Source organism: Suillus paluster (genome assembly GCF_016628075.1).
Source record: "Suillus paluster strain FC165 chromosome Unknown EDB91scaffold_78, whole genome shotgun sequence".
Taxonomy (NCBI): domain Eukaryota; kingdom Fungi; phylum Basidiomycota; class Agaricomycetes; order Boletales; family Suillaceae; genus Suillus; species Suillus paluster.
The window spans coordinates 89,764-109,231 of NW_024537638.1; the positions used below are offsets into that span (position 1 = coordinate 89,764).

General features: G+C 48.7%; 8 protein-coding genes across 8 annotated transcripts; 5 read left to right on the top strand and 3 right to left on the bottom strand.

Moving 5' to 3' along the window:
* Nucleotides 1-827: 827 nt before the first annotated feature.
* EDB91DRAFT_1159667 (uncharacterized protein) lies at nt 828-1,458 on the bottom strand. The gene has a single exon (XM_041319753.1). The coding sequence runs from the start codon at nt 1,399-1,401 to the stop codon at nt 937-939; it is 465 nt and encodes a 154-aa protein (XP_041172589.1). The 5' UTR covers nt 1,402-1,458; the 3' UTR covers nt 828-936.
* Nucleotides 1,459-2,039: 581 nt separating this feature from the next.
* On the top strand, nt 2,040-3,052 carry EDB91DRAFT_813843 (uncharacterized protein). Its single transcript, XM_041328482.1, has 3 exons — nt 2,040-2,513; nt 2,570-2,845; nt 2,899-3,052. The coding sequence occupies exons 1-3, from the start codon at nt 2,370-2,372 to the stop codon at nt 2,968-2,970; spliced, it is 492 nt and encodes a 163-aa protein (XP_041172590.1). The 5' UTR covers nt 2,040-2,369; the 3' UTR covers nt 2,971-3,052.
* An 82-nt stretch (nt 3,053-3,134) lies between these two features.
* On the bottom strand, nt 3,135-5,407 carry EDB91DRAFT_1330619 (amino acid/polyamine transporter I; the record flags this gene model as incomplete). Its single annotated transcript, XM_041325361.1, has 12 exons — nt 3,135-3,314; nt 3,374-3,519; nt 3,578-3,688; nt 3,740-3,858; nt 3,914-4,155; nt 4,209-4,228; nt 4,278-4,636; nt 4,693-4,834; nt 4,884-4,919; nt 4,979-5,024; nt 5,090-5,237; nt 5,295-5,407. 12 exons carry the CDS (start codon nt 5,405-5,407, stop codon nt 3,135-3,137), a joined length of 1,662 nt encoding a protein of 553 aa, XP_041172591.1.
* Nucleotides 5,408-6,629: 1,222 nt separating this feature from the next.
* EDB91DRAFT_813780 (histidine-specific methyltransferase) lies at nt 6,630-8,368 on the top strand. The gene is made up of 5 exons (XM_041328480.1): nt 6,630; nt 6,700-7,346; nt 7,411-7,661; nt 7,712-7,944; nt 7,999-8,368. The coding sequence occupies exons 2-5, from the start codon at nt 6,988-6,990 to the stop codon at nt 8,236-8,238; spliced, it is 1,083 nt and encodes a 360-aa protein (XP_041172592.1). The 5' UTR covers nt 6,630; nt 6,700-6,987; the 3' UTR covers nt 8,239-8,368.
* EDB91DRAFT_813781 (major facilitator superfamily domain-containing protein) lies at nt 8,369-10,963 on the top strand. The gene is made up of 14 exons (XM_041328481.1): nt 8,369-8,469; nt 8,534-8,559; nt 8,612-8,677; nt 8,743-8,808; nt 8,867-8,898; nt 8,955-9,053; nt 9,107-9,306; nt 9,358-9,553; nt 9,605-9,805; nt 9,857-9,895; nt 9,950-10,103; nt 10,151-10,229; nt 10,285-10,388; nt 10,442-10,963. Exons 3-14 carry the CDS (start codon nt 8,615-8,617, stop codon nt 10,790-10,792), a joined length of 1,584 nt encoding a protein of 527 aa, XP_041172593.1. The 5' UTR covers nt 8,369-8,469; nt 8,534-8,559; nt 8,612-8,614; the 3' UTR covers nt 10,793-10,963.
* A 697-nt stretch (nt 10,964-11,660) lies between these two features.
* EDB91DRAFT_1159741 (microsomal signal peptidase 12 kDa subunit) lies at nt 11,661-12,383 on the top strand. The gene is made up of 4 exons (XM_041319754.1): nt 11,661-11,738; nt 11,792-11,851; nt 11,905-11,991; nt 12,048-12,383. The coding sequence occupies exons 1-4, from the start codon at nt 11,706-11,708 to the stop codon at nt 12,123-12,125; spliced, it is 258 nt and encodes an 85-aa protein (XP_041172594.1). The 5' UTR covers nt 11,661-11,705; the 3' UTR covers nt 12,126-12,383.
* Nucleotides 12,364-17,057, top strand: EDB91DRAFT_1159743 (uncharacterized protein). Its single transcript, XM_041319755.1, has 6 exons — nt 12,364-13,238; nt 13,300-13,651; nt 13,705-14,007; nt 14,059-15,823; nt 15,872-16,541; nt 16,595-17,057. The coding sequence occupies exons 1-6, from the start codon at nt 12,702-12,704 to the stop codon at nt 16,697-16,699; spliced, it is 3,732 nt and encodes a 1,243-aa protein (XP_041172595.1). The 5' UTR covers nt 12,364-12,701; the 3' UTR covers nt 16,700-17,057.
* On the bottom strand, nt 17,057-18,607 carry EDB91DRAFT_814055 (uncharacterized protein). Its single transcript, XM_041328483.1, has 2 exons — nt 18,586-18,607; nt 17,057-18,536 (listed from the first exon to the last, which is right to left on the bottom strand). Exon 2 carries the CDS (start codon nt 18,445-18,447, stop codon nt 17,182-17,184), a length of 1,266 nt encoding a protein of 421 aa, XP_041172596.1. The 5' UTR covers nt 18,448-18,536; nt 18,586-18,607; the 3' UTR covers nt 17,057-17,181.
* Between the last annotated feature and the right edge of the window lie 861 nt (nt 18,608-19,468).

Sequence of the window (19,468 nt, forward strand, 5' to 3'; positions counted from 1 at the left end):
TTTAGATTTACAACTATAACTGATCATGTATACAGTATCCTTGCTCCTTGCTTTACTTGTCTCCGCATGCTGCCACTCATTTGTGCTTACCTGCATTGTTCCTGGCATATAGGTGCATTTATATATATATCTATGTACATTGCATTGTCATCGCAGCAATTCAGTGCATGGGCTGCGGCTTGCTTGGGCCCAAGCCCCGGCTTTGGGCCGGCTTGGGCTCACGGCTCAGGCTTGAAATCTGGTGGGCCTAAGCCCCCCCAGGCCGAGCCTAAGCCGGGGCTTTGAGCCCAAGCCGGGCCGGAACATCACTATACAGAAAATACTAGTATTGCCAGTACCAAATAACTTTCCCCAACTGTAGTGAATTCTGGGGCCCTGCTAACAATTGTCTGAATTTGTTGAATATTGGATCTTTTTATCGCACATTTGAGAAAATGGTACACGGTTTTCCACCTTTGATCAAATTTGATTAAATTCTCTCTAATATTAAAAGGGGGTTTTTCCTGATGGGCCTAGAATTAGGTCACTGACTACCTCGACATAAGGGAGGTAGGTTGTTGCTAGCAAATACTGGTCGGGTCTTTTTTTTGCGTCGGGGAAAAGTCGTACGCTCAAAGCAGAGTTCGACAATGCCACGGCCCTCGTTGCCCATACATGTGTTTCTGAAAGGTCAATTGAGAACTGTTGTTACATGAATCAAAACTCTCAGGCTGGTGCGAGAATACTTCCTGCCGAGTTGCCCCTCTAATGTCAAAGTCTCATTAAATAGGCTATCCCAGCGCTCTGGACGCCCCGATCCGAACAAGATTAAAGCGGTACAGTAGACTATCTCATAATGCATAATGTCGGGAACACAAAATCCTTATGCATTATGAGATTTATGCATTAGCACATATGTCACACATTGTGACAAATTGTGACATAGTGTGACTCCGCTCATGTATCTAAAGGACTAATGAAATAAGAGTCTATCGTAGTTTGCGTTCCATGAAGAAGCTCGTCACGTCGCAAGTGAGCTCGAAAAAGACGGATTTGCTTCAACAACTCTAGTGGAAGTGTGGGGTCAGCATTTCCGAACTGCAGGCAGGCTCCTTCGAGCTGCTGACACAGCCCAAGGGTTTCAGCGCGAGAAAACTCTGGTTCAGCCTGAGTGTCCTCGTCTTCGTCGGATTCCACCTCAATCACCTCACCAACTTTCTCGGCTATCTCTCGTTTTACTGCAGCAACAATGGCCTTATCCCCACCTTCAAATGCAAGGGAATCTACAACTTCCTGTTCTTCGACTGGTTCGAGAAACTCGTCTAAAGATGGCGGTTCACCAAAAATGCGATTGCGAGTCTTCAAGTCCTGAAGAGAGGTGGTAATTTCATCCTCGAGGGTTGTCCGTTTATGTGCAGACATTGTAGATATGTTGAATGAGGTGGGATGAATTGTACATTGTCCGACAGTCCAAATACACTAAGAATTATTTGAACCGAACACGACCCTTGATGCTTGAAGCTTATCCAACCAGCCAAAAGTACTATCTCATAATGCATAATGGCGCCGAAAGTCTATGCATTATGCATTATGCATTATGATTCAATTTCTCACTGCCCCACAATGGGACCGGCCCAAACGTTATGCATTATGAGATAGTCTACTGTACTTACTATATACTTCCTTGCTATTGTCGAACCACTTAAGTTTAACACTTAATATTACGTTCCAGTCTCACCAGAGTCCAGACGTTCCCCTGGTGCCTCCGCATGGAAGCCGTCGACATACGTAAAGTCGGCGAAAAGACGCAACGCAGCCATCATGTTCCGTGTCCAGACAAATACGAAACAGCCATCTTTGGTATTGAGAACGCATAATTGAGGAAGAGCCTGTGCTAAGACGACCATCGTGATTCATGAACCTGACGATCTTGAAAGCATAAGTTAGAGGAACCCCTGTATTCGGCGGGAGAATCTCCCCGGTCTACAGAAGAAGCCCGACCCAGTCAGTCAATCTCTCATACACTCGCACCAAGGAACAGAGCGAATACATTCATTCTTATGCTTCGTTCCAACCCTCGTAAGGACCGCCGACTGCTTGAACCCTGCTAAATCAGAACATACGAAGCTTCTCGATCACATCGAAAGCGAAACTTGCTTCGGGGATCCCTTCTCTGGTCTCAAATTCAAATGTTTGCTCGGTGTGTACGAAATGGCAAACGATGCTATGCTGCGATGGCATTGCTTGAATTTCTCCTAGCCCCTAGTAAAGCGAATGACAAACGAAGTTAATGCATTAGTAGGCCAACAAAGAGGTATAAAAGACGCAAGAGAGTGAGCTCTTGTTGAAACACATCGAATCCTCACATCTACTGAAGCATTATCACCACCATGACTACTATCCCAGTTCCGGGTACATACGTGATCTACAACATCCAATATTCCAGCCAAGATGTCGATCTGAAGTTTGGCAATGTTACTGACGGCGCTCCTGTCGTCGGTTACACCTATAACGAAGGCAGCGAGAACATGCTGGTTGGTGCAGATGTTGAAAAATATGGGTGATGATTTGACTGAACCCGACTCTGCAGTGGTACTTGAAGGTCGTCGATGAAGAAAAGGGTCTGGTGCAGTTGGTCGACCTCGCCACCAACAGTTGGGCTGGAGTCGCTGGTGAAACCAAGGGCTCTGGGATCATAGGAACCTCCGTCGAAACCACTTTCAAACTCCACGAGAGGAAGGATGGAGAGTATGAGCGAGTATCCTTTCTCTATCATGTGTCTTCAGGCTCAAACGATGCGCTCAGGATTCAGACACCTAACTCTGAGCTCGTCTGGCAGCTACCTGACGGAGACGACTACACCCAGGTAAATAAGCTCGTCTGATGTACTAGAGAAGTTGTACATACTCATGGGCACAGATTATCCTCTCCCCTCCCGTCAGCTTCTATGATGACCAGGTTTGGCAGTTCTATGCAGTTGACGGTAATTGAGGTGAAGACACTGAAGAGGGAGGTGGAGTCTTGACAGCAATGACGTTTCATCATTGGCACCAACATTGGACTAACAATATTCTTGAGTAAGGGAAATACAGTCAGTGGCGCTTGGTATATCTTGCTATTTTCTACTAGCACTGCTATTACTTCGCTACACCTGTTTACTCGGCTTGGAACAGTGAGATCTTGTCAGGGGGTGTACAGTGCTCGGACTTACCAGATATCTGCCTGACAGGACCAACGAACCACTTGCGAGCACTCAGTACCCAAAATCCAACGCTATACAAGATGACAATTCCAACAGCAACCGGGGCATAATTCAGCGTCTGAGAGTCGACGGGCTAATACGAATGTCAGGAGAGAGTTAGAATGGCACAATGAACTTGATAACAAGACGCACATTGGCTTGAGGAAGAAGGAATACAATAGAAATGAACGCAATCCATGCAACTGCCGCGACAGAAATGGGTATAGAAAATGCGCCGAGGTGAAACGGACCTCGCACGAAGCGCTTTCGGTAGAATACACGGAGAGCGATTGGTATAGCTGGCACCAAGAGTCAGGTTCAACCTGAGATAGTCACTTCAGAGGACGAGGCACTTACCATAGGATATATATAAACCGATTGTTGCGATGCTAGTCGCAGCCGAGAATGCTACAGCACTCCCCAGACTTGGAAGGCCCAATATAAAGCTGAGAGTGCACGCAAGCCACACTGGACGACGTCACGATGAAAGGGCCGGAGAAGGCACAACAGAACACGTACCTGTTCCAATAGGGGTACCGCGCTTCGAGTCCACTTTGCGAAAGAAGGAATGTCCCGGGATGCCCCCGTCACGAGCAAACGCAAACATCATGCGGGAATTAGAAGTGATCGAAAAAGTACTGCAGAAAAAAAAATGTCAGGTGTCACGCACAGAACTTTTTGCTTGTATTTTACCCGCAGAAGTACATCGCTCCGATAACGATAACCATGAGGACAATTGCTCCACGATTCCCGACAGTGTCTAAAAAGATCTGAGCAACTGGCTGTCCGGTGGGCGATGCAATGGTAGTATCTAAATCCTGAATGCTAAACAATAGCCCAAGGATAAGGAACCACCCAAGGACAGCTGACACTCCTATGGCCATCACAATACCAATCGATCCGGCCATGGCAGCGTTGTGGGTTTCTTCGGTCATCTACAGGTTTGAGTGGTCACTTGCGATTTCAAATTATTTTGACGATATCTTACATGAGCACTGGCGTCGAAACCTTGACAACAAGTTCAACGACAGAGACAAGTGATGCTCATCGAGCTTACCAGTCAGGGTGTACTGAGCCATAAGTATGCCGATGACACAAACATATTCATTGCTTGCTCTGGCACCCCATCCCTCGCTGCCCGAAATTCCTGTATTGTCAATGAATGTTCGGAACACGAAGTCAGCCGACTGGTGCGATGGAGCGCGAGCAAGTATGGCTATGACCAAGGACGTCGTACCGGCGGCATGCCACCAGACGGAGATATTGTTGAGGTACTTTAGAAGGTGGACACCGAATGTATTGATTAGACCTTGGCTAACCAAGATTGCAGCATAGATACCCATGGTAGTCCTTGAGGTTGGCGTGAATGAGGTATTGAATGTACACAAGGTAGAAAGGAAATTCGCGCAACCAAAGCTAGAGGAACATCAACAAAGTCATATCCTCAGACTGAGATGTTACGATTTATGTACCTTATCCCAGTCGTGACCGCGACTTGTCCCAACAAGTTAAACCAGCCTGTGATCCAAGATGCAAGTGGAGCATTCCCCGGTTCAGATAGCATAGCAGCCCAAAAGTAGGGACCACCGCTGGTAGGATGTGCACTGCAGACCTCTTTCACAAAGATGAGCCCGAATACTGGGTTACCGTGACACTGACTCACCTGCCATGGCAAGTCCTACAAGCATTGTGGCACAAGCTGGAGACGAGTCGTTATGACGTACAGGCTGAGGTCAAAATTCATGCTAGGTTGCTCACCAACAATCACCCAGCCCCACACCATGACCGCCGGGCCTCCTGTATTCTGTATCCACGTTCCACATTCATACTCATTGGAAATGATGAAGGAGACTGTAGTATGTGACACACCAAGCCATACAAGAACAAAGAAGGGATGCCAGTTATAACGCTTATGATGGAAAACGAGACTCCGAAATTCTTGAAGACAATTAGTTCATTAGCTGTTTGCGAATGGATTGAGTTCGGTCGAAGTACCTGAAGAAGTCCCAGTTCGCGTCTTATAAAAATGGTATATTCAGTGTGTTGTCGTAAAAGGAAGCGACCAGACACTCACTTCAACTCTTGTTTGTATCCCATCCTCGCGAGCTCAAACTCGTCCGCTCCATTATCAACAGCCTCGGGCTTTGCAACTTCTGCTTTCTCCAGGGTGTCAGAGTGGTCAGACATGATGGGCTACTCTGGACTGCGCAATCCAGCTATTCCGGAGGGCTAATGCAGTTCACGAGGAAGTTCAGCTTGAAGTTGTTGGAGGGTGGTCGGAGAACCTATGTCAGCACAAGGTCGGTTATCCCACTGGTGAGTCTGATTCTGGTATACTGTGTGCCTTGATCAAAATATCTATCATATCAGTCAGACCTTATCTTGAATTTATCGTCGCCAAGACGTCCGTGTTATCGGACAGGTTGCAGTGCACAGACGCGCGGTCTGGGATAAGCCGAAACGACTACTGCAGCTGAGCCCATTTAAACCCAGGTGAAAACAAATCAACAATCGCGTTGCGTCCGATCCAGGCGGCTAACAGAGGAGTGAAATTTCCAGAGGTTCGCGAGCAGCAATTCTGCTGTAATATCCTACTAGTATGTACCAGCACCATTCTTGGATCACCCTCCAGCGAAATAGCATTACCTGAACGAACGAACGAACTTCAGGGGGATTCTGCTCACTAGGATGAGTAGCCTTGCCCTCAGAGGATAGGTCTTGGTGTGGATACCGGGCTAACGTTCATAGTCGGTGTTGCTATAAGTCGCCGCCGGGCAGACCATTTCCCCTGATGTGGTTCCCAGGCAGCCAAGGAGTACCCGTACGCAAAGGTGGCAATGTAAGTAACATGAAACTTGTCCGCTGTACCGGAACCGCTGGCCTACTAGGCACCTGTCTAGATTGTGTCATCGTACGACATCGTTATCTGGAGATGGGCATACTGCACTTTAGAACAGGGTATGTGAAAACATATGAACAACTCACAACATAATACAGGGGATATGTGGAAGCTCAAACCGCCTGTGCGGGCAGAAGAAACATGCTGGATTACTACTGAGGGGAACATGAGGAGGTAAAAGTGAAAACGCAGTCGGCCGAATGTCAACCAGTTACCAGATGCTTTACGAATGGGAGACAACCTTCATCGTCTAGGTTCTAGAACCTGATGTCTGGTGAGCTCTGGTGCGAGACTACTTTTACCTCAACAAGACCCCGTCGAACTTTTAATTTGAAGGACAACTCGTTGGTGCCATCATTGCCTCTTGGAGAAAACCAGGGAGCCGTTTCATAAACAACAACACTGTCGCAATCCCCACTTCTAGCATCGTGTGCAATTTTGCAGACTGTGAATTAGGGTTGCCTGAACGAACGAACTCAACTTGGAAGGAGTCGCTAGCATGGACGCCTTAGTCAGTACTGCATCCTGCCTTTCCATTTGAAATAACTTCTGAGTGGATACTGCATTTGTATTTTGGCAGAAGATCCGAGGAAGCTATTAGGCTCAGACTGAGTCTTGCCACAAGTCGGGCGGACCATGTTTACTGCTAAATGCGGCGAGCCTAGACACTCAAAGACGGCGCAGCTCAGAACAACCACACCTGACGTTCATCTCGAAACACTAGCCGAAAAACCCCCGAGTTGGAATAGGTAAGACTGATCACCAGGCGCCGTCCCCCTCGGAGGAATTTGAGGGTGGCCAATGGTCCACATGAAACTAATTGAACCGTGCAAGTCTTTTGTTCAAACCCCACAATATTCAGTGCACCATGTTCTCCCAGACGCATCATCCTACCAGTGACCCACTCACCTTCAAATCATCACTCTGGAAATCCCAGGGAGACATCCCAATCATCGATATTCGCTCCAAATCCACATCTACTGGGTCGGATGGATTTGATGTTGCCATTCGCCAGGCGGTAACAATCGGTCTTGCTCAACCATACAACGAGAAGGAGCTGCCAATCCTGTTACTCTACGACGAAACGGGTTTACGTCTATTCGAAGAAATCACCTATCAGCCTGATTATTATATCACACAACTGGAATTTGACATTTTGACAAAATATGCAGCAGACATAACGGAATCCATTCCAGATGGTGCACTTTTTGTCGAACTTGGCGCTGGGTATACCACCTGTTCTCCTCCAACTTTGTATATCCGACTAACACATTCTGGTGATACTCCTCAGAGCCCTTCGTAAAACAGCACTCATACTGGATGCTCTTGAGGCCCAGAGAAAATCAATCACATACTTGGCACTGGACCTGGATAAGTCCGAGCTTTCCCGAACATTGGGGGAACTCCGTGGCCGATACACGCATGTACGATGTGGTGGACTATGGGGTACCTTCGACAACGGGCGTGAATGGCTTGCTACAATACCCGATTGTCCCAGGGTGTTATTGTCTCTCGGATGCTCCGTTGGTAATATGGGTCGTAGTACGTAATAAGTTCCATTTATCAGGGACATCGTGTGCTAAATGAAGAAGACGAAGCGGCGAATTTGATTCGCTCGTTTGGAAACATCCTGAAGCCCCAAGACCGGTTCCTCCTCACGATCGACACGAAGCACCATGACATGGAGGTGATTCGTAGAGCTTACGATGACCGAGGTGGTGTTACTCGGCGCTTTGCCCTCAACGCTCTTGAAGGGCTCAATAAGCTCTTCGGACACAACGTCATCGACACCTCGGCTTTCACGTATAAACCATATTACAACGAGGTATGTTCAGTCCGCTGTTCGTCAATACAATTTCCTTGTTTTGATATCCTTCAGGTCAAGGGACGAAACGAAGCATATTTCCAATGCTTGCGCAGTATAACGATCTGCCTCCCAGATTCCGCACCCATAATGGTGTGCGAAGGGGAGGTCATTCAATTTGCCTGCTCCTACAAATATAATGATCTAGAACGACAGCTGTTGCAGTCGGCGGCTCGTGCTTACTTGGAGAAGGAATGGCTCGCAGAAGGAGGCACCTATGCACTTATGATGTTATCATGGCCAGGAGCTAACTGACATCTTTATCTACACAAATCTGCATCAGGACTGTCATATCAGCGTAATAATCTTGAGTTGTTCTGAAAAGGTTGTTCATTTGTACAGGTCAGCATGGCGTTTCGCCATTGCTGCGGGCTTTGGATCCCAAATAGATTAACGGTGGTTCCGAACTTACACATTCTTGATTATACGATCGATCAATTGTCAAATGATGAAACTTGCGCTGAAGTTTCATATTCCAGTCAGAAGGTCAGATCCGCCCGACTAGACTGAAGGTTGAAACGTTGACGTACTACCTTCGCATCGTGCCTAGGTATATAATGCTGTTGACGTTCCAACGTGGGGTTCAACAGTTATCCATCGTACAATTTAACGTGAGCTGAACTACTAGATCATGGGCTTGAGTGCACGCGATATTGCATTTGTCATTGCCATTTCTGGCGTCACAACTCTGAATGTAAGCATGAATCACTCGTTTCCAAAATATTATCAGTTCATGGCAGTATTCGATATGGAATCCAGGTTTTTCTCCTGGGCTCAGTGACAGTCGCACTTCCCACTATCGGAAGAGACCTTCATTTCCAAGAGGTATGTTTCATATTATGCACATACCGCCGTATGACAGAATAGGTATGCATCCGTCTAGGCTGACCTTCACTGGCCGGTGAATGTGAATTCGTACGTCTCTACAATATTTGTGATATGACTTAATAGATACTGACAGTCTCCAATAGTTTGTCATATGGTTGCTTGATTTTATTCTGCGGAAGACTGGGGGACATAATTGGAGGCCGCTTCATGTTCCTAGTTGGGTCTATGTGGTTCGCAATTTGGTAAGTAGGCAAATTTGAATGCTCGGATTGATTGCTCAAGAGAATCACGTCAGGAGTCTTGCAACAGCCTTTGCTCCAAGCTCAACGATTTTCATCGTAGATATGGCGCTGTTGGGAATAGGATCGGCTGCTAACACTCCTGCTGCGATTGGATTATGTTCATCATACTTTCCGCCAGGGGAAAACAGGAACAAGGCCTTTAGCGTACTAGGCGTTGGCCAGCCTGTGGGATTTATCCTGGGCCTGATTGCTAGTAAGTTACCCGTAATGACACTTCCGATGAAGACCTCATCAAACCCTGCAGGCGGTCTTTTGACCGAAAGTCGCGCCACATGGCGTTCTTTGTTCTACATACAAGCTGCTCTTGCTGTTTTCTTCGTTTGTCTTGCTTTCGTGGCATTCCCAAAAGATCGCTCGAATCGACGTTATGAAAAAGGTTTAGACTGGGGTGGCGTGGTGTTGAGTACAGCTGGCCTTGGGCTTCTGACATACAGTCTCTCGTAAGAGCACACCATGTATTTGGCAGCAGGCGTTACTGATCTGAATTCGAGCGACTCCACAACAGCTTCGAAGGGTTGGTTAGCTCCCCAGGTCCCCAGCCTATTATCCGTGTCCATTCTTTTGCTAGTCATTTTTGTGTACTTCGAGCGCTGGAGGGAATCAAGAAACAAGTCTGTTCTCATACCTCCGAGCATATGGAGGCAACCCGGAGCAAAATTGGGTCCCCTCGTTGGTGTGGTATTTTTTGGTTGGTCAGTATATTCCCGAGGCATGAATATCCAAGTCACTCATGTTCCCTGCAGGTTTAGCTTTGATACTCTAAACTATTTCTTCACACTATAGTATGCTGATTTATTTTAATAAGTTCATCCACATTGACGACTGACGGTCTTCAGCTACCAACAGGTACAACTACTAAATCCCTTGCAAACTTCTCTTCGGTTCATACCCATGGCTATCGCTGGAGCGATTCCTAGCATTGCAGCGGGATATTTTGTTGCTCGTGTGCCCGCGCAGATCTTAATGTTGTTCGGTTTGCTCGTTAGCATGGTAAGTTATTCAACCTTGACTGAGAATATATGTTCAATCGTGGGCAGGCGGCAACCCTAATCTTCGCTCTAATAAATCCTGATCTCGGCTTCTGGCGCATGGCTTTTTTTATGATGATTACCATCGGTGTGTTATTTTTTCTCTCAGTGAAGAGAGGCTAATGGTATTAATGTTACTGCAGTTGGGGTGGATATCGTGTATCCATTAGGGAACCAACAAATCGCTGCAACATTTGATGAAGATTCACAATCCCTTGCGGGTAGCATTTTCAGCGTTACCACAAGGGTACGAGATCTATCATTCTCTCCTTTTAACTCGCTGAGCTGTTTTGTGAGCAGCTCGCTACAGCGCTAGGACTTGCGGTGACGTCTGGGATAGCGGCATCTGTATCCAAAGCGTACAACGAGAAGCATCCACACCTCGATGCGGAGTCGCCAGAAGTCTTGATGGTCGGTTTCCGAGCGGCTGGATGGACTTGTTTCGCATCGACAGTTTTGAGCATAATGGTTGTGATTTTTGGGTTGAGAGGCTTGGGTGTCATCGGCAAAAGAGCGTGCGCAAGCGAGCATGCGGCACGGCCAGATGACCTGCAATTGAGGGAATTAAGGGAAGGAGAACATGTCAATTCAAAGTTGCGCCAGGGTGTCCCAGAGTCGCTCAATATAAAGGGTGCAGCGATACAAGGCTGACGCGTTGTCGTGGACACCCCCACCTGCCTCTGGGCGCACCTCGTTCTTTTGTTTTACGTGATAGCGGTCTCGAATAGTAAGCATTGCTCTGAACTTTCTGCATGGTTACTACCAGTTCCGAATCTGTGCAATAGTACTGGATATGTTTGTACAAGTATGCTCGTTCCCTGAGACAGGGACATGGAACGTGGATGCCGCGCAGCAGAGGGCTGTTGCTAAGAGTGCAAGTTGTGAATGATTTCTCTTTCATCGGGAGAGGGTGGTGCTGTTTGGCACGAGTAAATTTCTAGGCATATATCGCACGTGAAACTTGCCGGTACCCGGCAGGACAAGCGCCAAGCATGACGCACGATATAGAGGGCTTGATTAAGGCTAGACCCTGGTTCAGGACGCAATTCATTAAAAGTCCGTACCTGGCCTTGGGGGCTTCCCCAGTAGTACCCTGTACGCTCGCGGAAAGGACATGTGCAACAACTACAGTCAGGGTCCTGGATGAAGGATCATATAGAAGATCGGCATGTTAGCTGAGAATGATGATTATAAATACTTGCCTTGACTTAATTGCTACTTGTCGTTTCAAACAAAGTTCAGGCCCGGGATCATCGTCCGGAAGAGCCTCATTCAAGTTGGTAGGTAACTCTGAATCTTCCTGGTAATTATGCGGGCGGGTGGTTCTTTTGGGCTATGGATATAAATTTCGTTAGTACTATAGAAGGGGCTACTTGCATCATATCAAGTAGAGGCTTCGATGTGGCTCGAGGAGTAACTCCAAAGTACCTGTGCATAAACGGTTCTGCCTCAGGACGGACCTCCGTCCGGCCCGCCGGGTCTTTGTACAGTCCTGGGTAAATATTCCCACGCGTGTCGTGTCATGTTCAATCCATACGATTGAACTTTCTATAGACAACACACCATGACCATACAGGAGTTATTGGAGGGCAGAATTGCGGGTGTGCTTATTTGGTTCTTTTGAAAGGAGCTGACCGCACAAAAATTCAGGACTTCAAAGGGCAAAAGAGGGCGGATGACATTGTTCGTGTGGCACTCATCACCAGCACAGTAGGTCTCTTCGCTGCTGCTGCTGCTGCATAGTACTAGATATTCTCTGGCAGTTCCTATCATTTGTGATTGGGTTCACCTTCAGCTCTCTCATGATAACAATGAGTACGTTCGCACTCTGTACTGTTGCCGTGTGTCTGGTAAGTTTGCATCACGAGACTTTCATTTACTTGGCTAATCCACGCCTTTGCTGTAGGTTGTCCTGCCCCCATGGCCCATGTTCAATCAACATCCAGTGAAATGGCTATCTGTGCAAGATCACAGTCAGAAGTAATACTCGGTGTTTATTTTGATATCATTACCTGCTGCGGGCGCGGGGAGGCAGGGCTTCTGCTTCCTTTCCTGATAATCTACTCGTATTTGCATAAGAGTGAGTCTTATTAATACTGCTGCTTCGGTGCGCTTCGACAGCCTGAGAGCACCAGGTAAGCTTGTCACTCAGCGGTTGTTATCTTTGCTTCCTCACATGAATCCATCGTGCGCGTTTGGGGCTGTGATTTCTCCACGACAGTTGGCATCGCTACCTCTGAGTTCGAAGCGTGAGCAAACTACACGGCCTTGGAGATCTGAATCAGGAATAAGGGAGCAGCATCGTTTCCGCCCGGAAATTGAGTGCTTGCGACAGACTTTACTTAGGAGATTCTTGGCATTAGAATCCAAGTAAACATGAGAAAATCAGGAGTATCTGTTGGATTATCATAGCAATCTCCGCTTGCGATTACATAGACATTGACCGCCCTGAGTGATTTTTAGTACAACGCTGATGGGGGCGGTTTTACTGGCTAGGCCTGAATTGTGAAGCACTGCCTTGGAAGTGCTAGTGCTGCTTTGATTATCGTTGAAGACGTTCATGGCAGCGTTCTACCCGTGGTCTGTGCAAGCGGCGCCGCTAGGGCAAGTGCCTGAAGAGACTAGTGGAATTATTACGCCAGTAGATCCATTAGGTCCAGGTTATGAGTTTGATATGGCCATCACGCAACCACCCTCGGCTCTTCAGCCACAGCTTCTCTCATCTCCTCCACCAGCACGGACACATACTTCGACATCGTCAACCACAGCGACAACAACATTTACGACGGCGAGCACGACGCCAATAACGGCTATTCCACGCCCTTTACCCGTCCCAAGGCCGCAGGCCACGTCTCACAGACCCCGCCCAGTTTCAATGCCTCCACAGGCATTCAGTACTTCAACTCCAACAAGTTCTTCAGACCGCGACAGACAGCCGACCACAGACTCAAAACACCGCCAGACTAGAGATGGCTCAACTAGCAAACAAGGTCGAAGTTCCAACCGCATCCTTGGTGACTATACCTTGACCAAGACACTTGGAGCTGGTAGCATGGGCAAGGTCAAATTGGCTATTCATAATGTCACAGAAGAGAAGGTGCGTGCTGCGCTCATATCAAACATGAATATAGTACTAACGCCCTGGCTATTGTTCCCAGCTCGCCGTCAAAATCCTCCCCCGGGTCTATCCGCAGGCTTCCCAGTCAAATGGTTCAAATGCGAACCCAGAAGCTGTTGCAAAGCAGGCCTCAAAAGATGCTTCGAAAGAGATACGCACTCTCCGTGAGGCTGCCCTCTCCATGCTTCTCCATCACCCGTACATCTGCGGCATGCGTGAGATGATCGTTCATCAACATCATTACTACATGATATTCGAATATGTAAACGGCGGCCAGATGCTTGACTACATCATCAGTCATGGTCGCTTGCGAGAACGTGTCGCTCGCAAGTTCGCTCGTCAGATAGGAAGTGCGCTCGATTACTGTCATCGGAACAATGTGGTTCATCGAGGTCTGTGTTTGCTGTGCCTGGATTGTATCACTTTCTCATTGTCCATCCCGCAGATCTCAAAATCGAGAACATCCTCATCTCTGAGACAGGTAACATCAAGATCATCGACTTTGGCCTGTCCAATCTCTACGACCCTTGCTCTACTCTGTCGACCTTCTGTGGCTCCCTATACTTTGCAGCTCCCGAGCTCCTTAATGCGAAGGTCTACACAGGACCAGAAGTTGATGTCTGGAGTTTTGGTGTTGTCTTGTATGTGCTCGTCTGCGGCAAAGTGCCCTTCGACGATCAGAGCATGCCCGCACTGCATGCAAAAATTAAGCGCGGACTAGTCGAGTATCCTGTGTGGTTAAGCGCAGGTGCGTCCAAATTATGTTACGAAGCACGTTGCTCACTGATCGATTCTCCAGAATGCAAGCATTTGCTCTCCCGCATGCTTGTCACTAATCCCGCTGTACGTGCTTCGCTCACCGAGGTACTTGAACATCCATGGATGGTTCGCGGCTTTAATGGTCCCCCTGACTCACACATGGTTATCCGGGACCCGCTCCGCGCTGATGATATTGATAAGCAAGTCATCAAAGGCATGCGAGGCTTCGAATTTGGAACCGAGGAGGAAATCGAACGAAACCTCCGAAAAGTGCTCGAATCTGACGCTTATATCCGCGCGGTCCAGGCATGGGACCGCAAGCGTGGTCGCAATGGCGCGAATCAACGGTTCGAGTTCTCTAACTCTTCCCTCGCCATATCCTTCGATGGATCGGCCACGAATACTCACAAGAATGAGACTACCCCTTCGAAGAAGTCGAAGCGTTTCTCCGGATTTGACTTTTATCGTCGGAAGCTGTTCTCTCCAACTTCGTCGCCACCTGCCACCCCTTCCCACTCGCCGCCTACCTCACAATCGCTTCTTTCCATTGGCGATGGCGCGCGCGATCCCCTCGATCCAACGCAGGGATTCCATCCTCTGGTCGCTATGTATTACCTCTCCCGCGAGAAGTTGGAGCGCGAACGTGTCTATGGCCCCGGGCGCTTTGCTAGCTCTCAACTCTCCCTCCAAACGGCTGCCCCTGCCAATGCACCCACCGCTGATGCTCCTGCACCACCTCCCTACCCGACCAAGGTCTTCTCTCAAGCCCCTCCTGTCAAGAAGGAGCAACAGCAGCTCCCCACGCCTGCATCTACTAAAGCAGACTACAGCATGCCTCTCCCGCGCCTGCCCGCGCCTGAGACGTCGCACTACTCCGACATGTCCTATGACGCGGCATCCGCTGCGGCGTCGCCGACCTCGGCTACATTCCACGGACAAGGGAGAGCACGTGACTCGGGGCTGCCCCCACCACCTGCTACGAAACGCATCGATATTCCATCTACGCCAACACCCGGGCCGGCAACAGCACTCCCGCGCGCCCCGCCTGCATCTACTCACCGCCGCAGCCACAGTATGAGCCAGAGACCAACTGCGCTCCGTGGATGGGGTGGAGTGTTCGTCAGTGGCGAAAGCCGTGTAGACGAGCACGGTGAGGAGCAGGTCCCCCATACGGCTGGTCTGGAGGGTGAATTTGCGGATCAGGATAATGTTTTATCTGAGGACGACCGTGTGCACACGCATGAAGGTCCGTTGTCCGCTGGCGCGACACTCGTGCGCAGGTTTGGCACACTTCTTGTTGGAAAGGGCGATGATGCCAAGCGGAGTATTGGGAAGCGGACGACGATGTTGGGTGGTGCGCCATTGCGACCCTCAGGGGATGATGGCGAGAAGACTTCTGATGGGTCTTGGAAGCAGGGTGCAGACGCTGATATGCGCAGATCGAGCATCATTCCTCCTCAACCTATTGCTGCTAGCCAGAGCCAGCCTCTCGGAAATGTACACAGGCGGGCTGCCACGATCCTTGATCCCCAGGGTCGCCAGATACGGCATGAACGCCGGAGTAGCACTGGTGGAGCTTTGCTGCCTAGTATCGGTGGAACCATCGGACGACACCGGCGGCCATCGACTGGTTATGGGACGAGCAGCGGCCGTCCAACTGGCTTGAGTGGTTTTGGACGCACTGAAAAGGTGGAGGAGAATGTTGAGCAGGAGGCAGTTGATCAAGACGAGAGCTTCAAGGATGGGCAGAGTGGACACCATAGCGACAAGGAATTCAAGCCTGTGCATCTTAAAGGGCTTTTCAGGTGAGCGTGGGTACCGTTTTTTTTGGACAATGCTGAGATACGCGACAGTGTTGCGACCACTTCTACTAAACCTCCCTCCGTGCTCAAGGCTGATATCAAGAAGGTCTTGGACCGAATGCAAGTTCAATATCGGGAGACACGGGGTGGCTTTGAGTGCATTCATATACCATCCATTGACATTTCGTCTGTCCCCGAATCAACTCAGGCCCAAGCGCGCTCTAGCCATCACCGCAGGACTGGTTCTAGTGGCTCCAACGAGACCGGAATAACGGCTCGATCGCTTGTCAAGAAAGCGTCGAAGATGTCTTTCGGTATGAAGTCTAAGGAGCGGGAAAGAGAGAGCATCAAGGAGAAAGAGCAAGAGGCTCCCTTAGAAAAAGAGCTCCCTCACAGGCCATCAATTGGGACTGCATTGAGCGCCACCCCGAGCAGCGGATCATCTTCATTCTTTAACGTCTCCTCTAACACCCATACCATTATGGCGGACAATTCTCGGCATAGCGAAGCCGCGTCGGGGACACCCCATGAGGAACAGTTCCGCTCACATTCACCGGCAAAGGGCAAGGTTCTACCGCCTATACCCCGCGACTTTGTTGCTACACCACAACCGCAGGCCTCGAGGCCAGCACCCTTCCCTACCGGTGAAGTTGATCGTGAAGTATTCGAGTCTATCGGTGCCAGTTCACTATCAGTCCGTTTTGAAATTAACATTATTAAGGTATGATCTTCCTATTCACTGTCTTTTCAGACATCTGACAGTCTTTCCCTTAGGTTCCTTGGTTGCCGCTCCACGGTATACAGTTCCGAAGGGCTGGTGGCGATGGTTGGCAATACCAGATGCTTGCGCGGAGAGTTCTTACTGAGCTTAAGCTATGACCCATCGCTCTCGTGGCCCCCATTATGATCCGCATTCTTATGCTCAATGTTCTATCTTTTGTGAGATATCTTCTTCTTTATGGTTCTCTCCGCTTCCTCTCCTGTTTAAAACGGTTAGACACGACGCGTCACAGGTGTTCCGTTCCTACGCTGCCGAATACTTACTTGCCCGCACATTTCTCATATGTATCAATGCTTCTCTCGAGGACGGCAATAATACCTATCTTACATGTTCTTCCATCTTGCTTTGGAAGTACTGTACAGATCGATGGAACTGTGGAAGAAATTCGTACTACCTTGTCGCTTCAGCTGTGTCGCGAAGATTTAAACTGAATTCAGAATCGTTCAGCGTCACCTGTCATCCTAAGTATGGTTGTCTTGTAACTGAAAATAACGTTAAGTTACGTCCAACTATTTCGAACGTAAGCACCAAATTCATAGCAAGTGAAAAGTAGTAGGTAAATATAGAACATTCAAGGTCATCAGGTCAACTTGAGCCTAGCCCTCGGCAAGGATTGGACGGTCTGGAATAGTTCTGTTACATCATCCCACCTTTCAAGACCCAGCCCTAGCGCACCCGGAACTATCCAGGTGAGGGTCACTCCAGCATCTTTGCAAGCCTTCGTGACACTAACGAACGGCTCGCTCGTAGTTGTAAGCGCCAAATAGGCATCATGCTTGAGAGCTACGGCAAGTTGCTCCAGGTTTTGTGCTCTCTCGGATGAGATGTATACGACAAACCGATCCAAAGGAGATAGCAAAGTCGCTGAAATGGCAAGTCGACGAAGCGTGCGTGGTAAAAACGGAAAGATGTTCGAACTCGTTGGAGATACATAGATGAATGTCTCGAGAGAAGGGCAACATGCCAGTGACCTGCATGGATCAAGCCTGTGTATCATCAAAAATTGAAGACGGTCACCGGTTGAGTCGAATGTGAGCAAAGGCGTGATATCCGGCGGGATAGTTTGATGGTGACTGGGGATGATGACGAGCTTCCGTAGGGACCTACTGCTTGCATCCTCGTCAGGTCCACGAAGAAGGTCAATGACGCCTGGAACCGACAAGTAGGTGCACTGCAAGATGAGGCTGCGGAGTTTCCCCAGCCGGGTAGGAAGCTTGTAGTCCGATGGCCATGTCTCCAAATACATGATCTCCAAGGTCTCCAGGAACGCCGCACCGTGCCCTAGGGCATGGAGGAGTGACTTTCTACCTCTCCCAACGCTCCCCGACAGCTTAAGAGAGCACACTGACGGGAATTCAAAACATCCAACTTGAGTTGGTATTGAGTGGGCAAATATTTTGTCCGTGGTGTCGTAGATTTCCACTTTCTTTATCTGTGGCATTGAAGGAAAACAACCCTTCAAGGCAACGCAAAAATCATTGCGGTTCAACAGCCGCATCGGACCGCTTGTGTCCATTGTGAAGATTATCATGGCGCGCGAATAGGAACCAAATTGCCGCAGAACTGAACACAGCTGGAGAATACTCTCATCTAGCCATGGAATGATCAGGGTGTGAAACATGATTTCGCGGGTAAAAGTAGTCCAGGTTTGACAGACCAACGCAAACTGAACGAATGCACGAAGATCATGTCGGTACTGCTGCCATGACCCATCTGTGAATACCTGCCTGGAGAGCAGAGATGGAAAAGAAGAAGTGGGTGAAATATGTTGTAGAATCGATGGTATGAGCTCAGGTGGGATGTGCACAGTTGGTGACCAGCGGGAGTCATCAGTACCAAGAGCCATGCTACGAAACTGGAATGGAAGAGCGAGTCGCGGAGCATACTCTCACACTGCGATAGGTTGTGTTTTCCTAACGATCGTCTCTATGTGAACTTTTTATCTTTTTTTTTGTAGAATAGCACACGGTTACTAGTCACGTACTCGATATGTCCAGATTGTCTGATGCCTTAGACTCAAGACAAGCCTGCTTTTGATATTCCATGGACGAACCATGAAATAGGATAATATTGAGTAGGCATGCATTTTTATGCGTGGCTGTGAGTGAAGGAAAAACATGCACGGCAAACACTGCTCCAATTGGGACTCAACCAGAGTCACCAGACTGGACCATGTACGGGCTGGTGTAGAGTCTACAGTAATAGATCTGCTTGTGATTCAACGAAAAATTCGAAAATTTTATAAAGCGCACCAGAAATTGCAAAATTTGGCAGCGCACGGATCCGCCGGTGGATAACTGACCACAATTTTCTCCTCGGTGGATATCCACGGAAAACTAAAGTCGATCAGTGATTCCACCAAAAGTTCAAAACGAGCATCTGCAAACTAAGTTGCGAGACCGAGGCTGATGACACCAGCGCCACTGTACCGGAGAACACTAGCAACGAAGGCGAGACGGGACAACGCAGTGACCGAAAATAATTTCTTCAGCCAAGTCCATACTCGCCGGAGACGTCCGCACCTCGGAAAACAGAGATGACGAGAATGATGCAGGGACTCTGGACTCCAGATATCGGTACCCATCAAAGCGTTATTAAGTAGCTCCGTGATAGCACTCCGCAGCTTCAAGTTGTGCTAGAGCTCTAACCCAGCCAAGTATTTTTATGTACGTGACCTTCTAGTTTCGAGCCAGGCCCTCTTCGTGATCGAAATTGCTCCTTTAATTGCTACACTGCTGTTGTGAACACTGAAGAGAGTCCAACACAGTCACTATCATAGTATGCCATAGAAAAACTGTTGCTTCAAGTTGTCGAGCGCCTGAGTTCGACGAAGGGCGACGAAGTCAAGTTTGGCATTCAGCTAATCA